Source organism: Mesoplodon mirus, assembly GCF_964341445.2.
Source record: "Mesoplodon mirus genome assembly, chromosome: X".
In the NCBI taxonomy this organism is placed as follows: Eukaryota; Metazoa; Chordata; class Mammalia; order Artiodactyla; family Ziphiidae; genus Mesoplodon; species Mesoplodon mirus.
In genome coordinates this window covers 44,846,821-44,854,915 of record NC_138981.1, presented here as the reverse complement: position 1 = coordinate 44,854,915, position 8,095 = coordinate 44,846,821, and the positions used below count along the sequence as shown (strand labels likewise).

General features: G+C 52.0%; 1 protein-coding gene across 1 annotated transcript; it reads left to right on the top strand.

Moving 5' to 3' along the window:
• The first annotated feature begins 3,071 nt into the window (after positions 1–3,071).
• Positions 3,072–7,675, top strand: PIM2 (Pim-2 proto-oncogene, serine/threonine kinase). The gene is made up of 6 exons (XM_082610538.1): positions 3,072–3,240; positions 3,374–3,483; positions 4,180–4,230; positions 6,135–6,507; positions 6,948–7,124; positions 7,222–7,675. Exons 1-6 carry the CDS (start codon positions 3,180–3,182, stop codon positions 7,383–7,385), a joined length of 936 nt encoding a protein of 311 aa, XP_082466664.1. The 5' UTR covers positions 3,072–3,179; the 3' UTR covers positions 7,386–7,675.
• The last annotated feature ends 420 nt before the right edge of the window (positions 7,676–8,095 follow it).

Here is an 8,095-nt window from a genome sequence, read left to right as displayed (position 1 = left end):
TGTTCTGTGTGGGACGGGGGTGGGTGAGCCTCTGATGAGGCGGTGATGGCACAGACCTTTTGGCTTGACCTCTAAGGGCCATATGCTCTCCATTGGGGTCTTTCTGGGGGCCCAGAGTTTGTTCATATTTGATTCACTGGTTACTAAACCAGCTTTTGGACCTGTTACCACCAAGAAAGCTCTGTCTTTGCCCATCGCCCTTGCCTCAGTATTGGCACAGGATGTAGCCTGCCCACTCTATTTCCTGGGGTGTGATGGGAGCAGAGAACTGTGAGCTTAAAGGCAGGGACTGAACCTCCAACTTCTCTGCCTGCCTCTCGCCCCAATATGTTTGCTCTTTCCTTGTGATTGTTTGATTAGGAAATGCTTTGGTCAGCCACAACGGTTGCTTCATAGCAACATGAGTTTAGTGGAAGTGACCAGAGGGGACCCCCCCACACTTGGTTTTAGAAACCGAGGAATAGCTAAACCTTTTTTTGTTCATGTTCCCCAGTTCTCTTGACACGTCTGTCCTTTCCCTTCCTAGACTAGGTAAAGCCAAGGCAGAGAAGGATGGCTGGCCCTCAGGTTTTGTCAGTTGTCTTTGATGTCCCTCAATAATGGGGCCCTTGTGGAAGGATGTGTGTCCAGTTCTGCAGGTGAGGGTGTGGCTGTCTGCAGGGTGTCTCTGTGGAATCCACTGGTTAAGCACATATGTTGGAGAGTTGGTTTGAAACCTCGGCTTTTTCTAACTATGTGGCCTTGGTCAAATCACAGTCTCTCTGAGTTTCAAGTGTCCCATGTGTAGGACAGGGGTGATTAATGTCTACTACCTCATGCTCTCTCTGGTTGTGAGCATTGAGAGAGTGTATATGGTCAACATAATGTACGACGGCGCAGTGCCTGCCGCATTCTGAGAGCTCAAATGTTAGCAGGTATTATTTATTATCCTAATGTTGAAATTTCTGCACCATTTGGCCCCTGCCTACTTCATCTTGCCGCTCTGTCCAGTTTTCCTTGGCCTCTGCCTGGAATTTGCCTTTCCTCTGTCCCAAGCCTCCAACCTTGTCTTTCAAGATGGGTAGAGGGTCTCCTGAGAAGTCCTGCGTGACCCCGTCCACATTCTCACTTCTATCTACAAATATGTCTTTACTCCTTTCCCAGTAACTGTACTATCACCTTCCTGGGCAAGGGCTATGATGCCTGACTTTTCTGTGTATCTCTTAATATCTGCACCCCGTCTAGGGCCTTGCAGGCTTACAGTAGACCCCTAATAAATGTTGGATGAATAAGGGAGAGTACATGTGTGTATTTGCTTTTTGGGTGTTTGTGTGTGTGTGTGAGACTGTGGTGAGTCCAAGTCTCTATGTGCATCTCACAGTGTCTTTCTCTAGTGTGTACGACAAGGGCTTATTTCCAGGTGTGTCAGATGGTGACTGAGTGTGGGACTCTATCTGTGACAGTTTGTGTCTGTTTCTGAGACAAGTGCATGTCTGTGTGGGTCTGTCTGTGACAGTGCATCTGTGGTTTCTTTCTGATAGGGTGGATGTCCGTTTGTATTCCTGTGACAGATTCTGGGTAGCTATTTCTGGACAGTTTCAGTGACAACACTGCATGTCTGCTGGTGTGTGTGTGTGTGTGTGTGTGTCTGTGACTGGGTCAATCCATGTCTGTTTTTGTGACACTGCCTATCTGTGGCTCTATCACATAAGTATATGTCTGCCTTTGGAGCAGTGCATGTGTGTCTTGAGCATCTGTGTGTCTTCCTGTGACAGACTCTGGGTCTCATTTCTGGGACAGTACAAGTCTTTCTGTGACACTGTATGTCTGATGGTGCCAGTATCTTTGTGACAAGTTCTGGTGGTATGTCTGACAGGACATTTCTGTGTCTTTGTCACATGGCAGTGTAGGTCTATGTGAATCTATCTGGAGTGCCTTTCTGTAACAGTGCATCTCTGGTGTCATTCTGGGACATAATTTTCTGGCAGCATGCCTGCCTGACGGTAGATTTCAGCCTCTGTGTGACAGTACATATGTACATGTGTGTCTAGGACAAGTTCATGTGAATGTGTCTGGCCGTATGTGTATTTCTCACATGGTGCTTCTGTGTGTGTGTCTTTGGAGTGCATGTCTGTCCGCCTGCAGCATGAGGCCTATTTTTCCCAAATTTGTGACTGAGGGTATTTTACCACCTCCCTGAGCCCTCGTAGCCCCTCTCTCTCTCATCCAGAAGCACACCCCAAGCCACCACCACTCTGGCTTGCTCCCACCCCCAAGAACCCCACCCCCCTCGCCATTCCCGATTCTAGACCTGCTGACAGGGTTCATGGCTGGGTCAAGCCAGGTCTGTCTACGTTAAGGGTTCCACAAACACCCCACAGGCCGTGGCCTCCGGGCATGGGAACGGTGCCTTGGACCAGCGCTTCCCCTGAGGTGGTTGTCAGGGAGGTTAGCCCTCCCTGACGGCTGAACAGGTTCTTCCAGGATCCCCGGCTTCAGTTTCCGGGCGGAGGCCGCCGGGCGCTTAGAGGGCTCTGGTCCTGGTTTGAGGAGCACCCTTCCGGAGACAGGGTCCTAGATAACCACAGGCCGGGATTCTTAGAACCCTTAGAAGGCCTGGCGTTATCTCCGCGCTAATCTCGAGGCAGCGGCGGCCGACCAACTTCCTAGGAAAGGAGGCGGTGCAGTTTTTTTTTAAGTTTATATATTCACATACAGACACACATATAAAAACAACTCCGCGCAACAACCAAAACAAACGCGCTTGCTGCAAAAGGGATTCCCAAAACCAGTTTCCTCTTCGCACGCGCCCCCTCATTTGCATGCAGACCCCGCCCCCGCGGAAGATCCGGGCATGTTATTTGCATAACGGGGTACTTGAAACGTTGAGGGTGGTATGCAAATAAGGGCTGGCTCCGATTGGCTGGGGTACAGCAGGTGCTGCGTCCGGATTGATCAAAGCCAAGTGGGCGGGGCCGTCGCCCGGGGCGACTCTCTCGGGAAGCTCGTGCCCTGCCTCAGTAGCGTCGGGGCTGGCGCGCGCGGCGAATTTTAGCGTTGCGCCTTTTGCCGGCTCTTCTGGGCCACCAGTTTCCTTACCTTCCACCCTGGTGCCCCTCAGTCCTGGTTCCCCGGCCTCGCTACCCCGGGCGTCCACGCCTTGCGGGCTCAACGGACTCAATCTACGCAGCTCCTCCTCCATGTTGACTAAGCCTCTTCAGGGGCTCCCGGTGGCCCCCATGACCCCCACGCCGCCGCCAGGTGAGAGACTCCCCTACCGCGCGACCAGGCCGGGCGGGCTGAAGTGGTTGAGGGCGGCGCGGGGGGAGGGGGAGAGGGTCGCGGCCGGCCTCAGCACGCCGCCACCCTGACTTCCTCGCCTCCGCCTGCGTAGGAGGCAAGGGCCGGGAAGCGTTCGAGGCCGAGTACCGACTCGGCCCCCTCCTGGGTAAGGGGGGCTTTGGCACCGTCTTCGCAGGACATCGCGTCACAGACCGACTCCAGGTATCCACCACGAGGGTCTTGGGAGGGCCAGGTGTGTGTGTGGCAGCGGCGGGAGCCCCGGGGCTGGGATGCTAATTGAGCAGGGAATGAGCCTACAGTGTGCGAGTGGTAGGGTCATGAGGGCCGGGATCCGGTTTGCTGAGGGTGTCTGAGTGCGCGCGCGCGCCTGTGTGTGTGTGGCGGTCCAGGTGGGTATGTGGGGGAAGGGGGTGTTTCAGGGCAAGGATTCTGGAAGTCCAGGGAGTGAGACTGGAGAGTGGGGGGTCGTGAGGACTCTAGACCTTGCGATCCAGGAGAGGTGTAAATATGTGGGAAGGTGGGGACCTAGAGTTGAGATTTTGGGGATTTTGGAGGCAGGTGTCCAGGGTGGAGCCGTGAGGACCAGGACCACCCCTACAGGGTTGGGGTGTCCTGGGGCTGGATGGGAAGATCGAGGGCTTGGGGCGTTAGGAAATTCAGAACTCGTCACGTGGAGTGAGGGGTCCTGAAGCCTTGAGAAGGAAGAGCCCAGGGCCAAAGATGGTGGGAGAGGTGTACTTGGTTTTGGAGACTTGGAGGGCAGGGGAGAAGCTCCAGCTCATTTGGGGTTGTGGTGTGGAGTGGTTGGTTGGGACCAGAAAGACTAGGGTGAGGGTCCAGACCGGGAGAGGTCTGAGGGTCATGTGCTGGCCCCCTCATCTCAGCCCGCTTCTTCAGGTGGCCATCAAAGTGATCCCCCGGAATCGCGTGCTGGGCTGGTCCCCCTGGGTGAGTATCTTTGCAGTCCTTTTTGACCTGGCGACGCCATCTCTGACGATGGATTTCGCCTTTCTATGGTTTGTGTAACTCCTTGGGCCCTGTAACGGTGAGAAGAACACTCCTACCAGCCCATGTTTACTCCCCTGTGGTGATATCCACACCTCCATACAGTTCTGACTCACCCCAGTTCCCCTAGAGCCCTGGATTCTCCCCTCCCACCCTCCTTTCTCAGCCTCCAAACGTTGCCTCAGGGGCTGCCCGCAGGGCATGCTGGTGAGGAAAGAGGGGCAGAGGTCATTGGTTGCCATGGTGACGGTGGCTGCTTCTCTTCTGCCTTAGAGCGCTAATGGACAACAGGGCGGGTCTGGGCAAGTTGTAGGGGCGGGAGCGCTCCCTGGCGGGCTCTGGGGAAACTGCGCCTGAGCAGGCTGTGGGACCCAGAGGGAGAAGGTGCGCCTGCGCAGTAGCGGAATTTTCATCACCGTGAGAAAACCTGTCTGCGGCTGTGCAAGTCAGTGCACTGGCCGGCAGAGGGCCCTAGCTCAGGCAGGAAGGCTGCTTCTGGCAGTCCGTGTGCCCGCGCAGGGCTTCGAGAGCGGGGCGGGTTTTGTGAGCAGTAACATGTATGCCTTTTATTGAGCACCGACTGTATGCCTCAGACTTTGCTTCATCATAAAAGCTTACTGTGTTCCAAGTTCCACTAAGTACTTTCATTCAACACGGTTCTAGATGCTTGGTGACAGTGACAAAATATCACATAATGACACTATTGAGTTCTTACTTTGTGCCAGTTCCTTTGCAGTTAATCACTTTTAGCCACTTAACAACTGTATATTAGCACCTAGAACGTGCCAGGTACAATTCTAGGCACTTGGCAAAATATTACATTTATTGAGAGCTCTTTTTGTGCTAGTCCTTTTCTACTAATTGCTTTCACCTATTTAACAACTATGTATTGAGCTCTGCCCTGTTACCAAGCATTGTTCTAGTGTTTGAGCTATGGCAATGAACAAAGCAGACAAACCATCACACAATAATAGTATTTACTGAGTGCTAACTGTGTCAGATTCTATGCTATAAAGTGCTTTTATCTATTTAACGAACATTTATCAAGCAACACTGTGTGTAAGGTACTATTCTAGTCTCTTTACAGATGTCAGTGGACAAAACAGATAAATTACTACGTAATAGTGTTTATCAGTTGCCTCTGCTGAAGGCCTTTTGTTAAGGCCTTCAAATAACCACCTTCATTTATTCCTCAAACATTTCCTGAGGGAATTCCCTGGTGGTCCAGTGGTTGAGATTCGGCACTTTCACTGCTGTGGCCCAGGTTCAGTCCCTGGTTGGGGAACTAGGATCCTGCAAGCGGCACAGCCAAAAAAAAAAAAAAAAAAAAAAAAAGAACTGAGCTCCTATTACATGCCAGATGTGCAAAGGCTTTGGCTTTTTTAAAATTAATTTTTATTGGAATATAGTTGATTCACAATGTTGTGTTAGTTTCTGCTGTACAGCAAAGTGAATCAGTTATAAATATACATATATCCACTTTTACTTTTTTTAGATTCTTTCCCAATATAGGTCATTACAGAGTATTGAATAGAGCTCCCTGTGCTATACAGTAGGTCCTTACTAGTTATCTGTTTTACATATAGTAGTGTGTACATGTCAATCCCAATCTCCCAATTTATCCCTCCCCACCCCATAGCCTTAAGCTTGAATCGCCTTCCCAATGGCTGTGTGAGTTTTAAGCCCTTAAGATGAGAGAACTGAGGCCCAGGGAAGGAAGCAGGTTGCTCAAGGCCACACAGTCAGGAGGCTGAGGAGCTATGATTTAAGTTCAGGCGAGAAGTCAGCCTCAAAGCTGCTAGCCTGATGTCTGTATTCTCTTTTCTCTCCCTGCTCCCCCCACCCAGTCAGACTCAGTCACATGCCCACTGGAAGTGGCACTGCTATGGAAGGTGGGTGCAGGTGGTGGGCACCCTGGTGTGATCCGCCTGCTTGACTGGTTCGAGACACCAGAGGGCTTCATGCTGGTCCTTGAGCGGCCTCTGCCTGCCCAGGATCTCTTTGACTACATCACAGAGCAGGGCCCGTTGGGTGAAGGCCGAAGCCGCTGTCTCTTTGCCCAGGTAGTGGCAGCTGTTCGGCACTGCCACGCCCGTGGAGTTGTCCATCGTGACATCAAGGATGAGAACATCCTGATGGACCTCCGCTGGGGCTGTGCCAAACTCATTGATTTTGGTTCTGGCGCCCTGCTTCATGATGAACCCTACACTGACTTTGATGGTAAGGCTTCCCTAAATCTCTGGGCGGGGGGGAGTTTTCACCTTTTATCTTTCTGGCCTCTTGACATTTGACCTCCAGTGCCGGGATATCCTGTAACCCTTGATCTATAGTACACCTTTATAAGGTTCTTGAATTTTAATATTAGGGGCTTTCAAGCCTCGCCCTCTAATAAGTCCATCTTCTGACAGTGCCCTGATCTTGTTCTGGGCTCTTATTCTGATGAGGGGATCCTGCTATTATCCTGAGTCTTCTTTTTCTGGTAAGGAGGTCCTACTGTACCTTTTAAGTGCTTTTATTCCATTGAGCTTCTATTCTGGTGAGGGGACCCTGCTCATACAGTGAGTTCTCTTAATTCCAGTGAAGCAACCATACTTCCTGGGGAGGGTGGGATGGGAGAAGGGCATTATCAGAGAATGGTCTAACCTGTGGCTTGTGTGCAGGGACAAGGGTGTACAGCCCCCCGGAGTGGATCTCTCGTCACCAGTACCACGCACTCCCAGCCACTGTCTGGTCACTGGGTATCCTCCTCTATGACATGGTATGTGGGGACATTCCCTTTGAGAGAGACCAGGAGATTCTGGAGGCTGAGCTCCACTTCCCTGCCCACGTCTCCCCAGGTGAGGCCCCACCTGCCCTAGCCCACCAAACTTCATCCCTCCCAGGGATTGGTGCCCCCAACTCACTGCTAATCTCCTGTGTGCTTCTGATCTGCAGACTGTTGTGCCCTAATCCGCCGGTGCCTGGCCCCCAAACCCTCTGCCCGACCCACACTGGAGGAGATCCTGCTGGACCCCTGGATGCAGATACCAGCCGAGGATGCATCCCTCAACACTCCCAAAGGGAGTTCCACCCCTTTGGCCTGGTCCCTACTGCCCTAGTCCTGGCCAGGGCCCCCATTAGTTGGAATAGCCATCCCATGGCCACGCCACAGGGATAGATGGACATCTGTTGATCTGGTTTTACAGGTCATTAAAAATCCAGTGTTACTAGGGTCAGAGATTGGGGATCAGGGGTCAGAAGACATAAGCCAAGTTTACCTAGTCCCCATCCCAATCCTGCTAAGGAGCCTTCCTCCCAGAACGTACGCTCTGTTATTCTGGAGGGGGTCCTTCTTTGCTTCTTGTTTTGTTAAGGGTGTTTATTTGGTTGAAATTACTTACATTCTGAGCCTCCAGGGCTCTTATTCTGATGAGCAGTAGCCCCTACACTGGCACCTCCTGCTACCACCACACAAATTTAGTTGAAATGCTCTGACTTGGGCAAGGGTGCTTTCCTTCCAATACTCCAGCGGCTCTTATTTTAGCAAAGGGACACTTTCCCCTAGCCTAGGGTCCCATATTCAGTCAAGCTGCTTGCCTACCTCAGCCCAGGGTTGTTTATTCTGGGGGAGGTAAGCCCTATTGTTGTCCCAGGGCTTTTGTGTGTGTGTGTGTGAGGGGACCCTACTCTGTTATCCCAAGTGCTCTTATTCTGGTGAGGAGAAGCCCCACTTTCATGATTTGGGAGGGGATGGGAGATGGACACTACTAGAGTCCACTAGGATGGGGTGGATGGTTTTGGGGGGATGGGTTGGGGGAAATAAATCTTG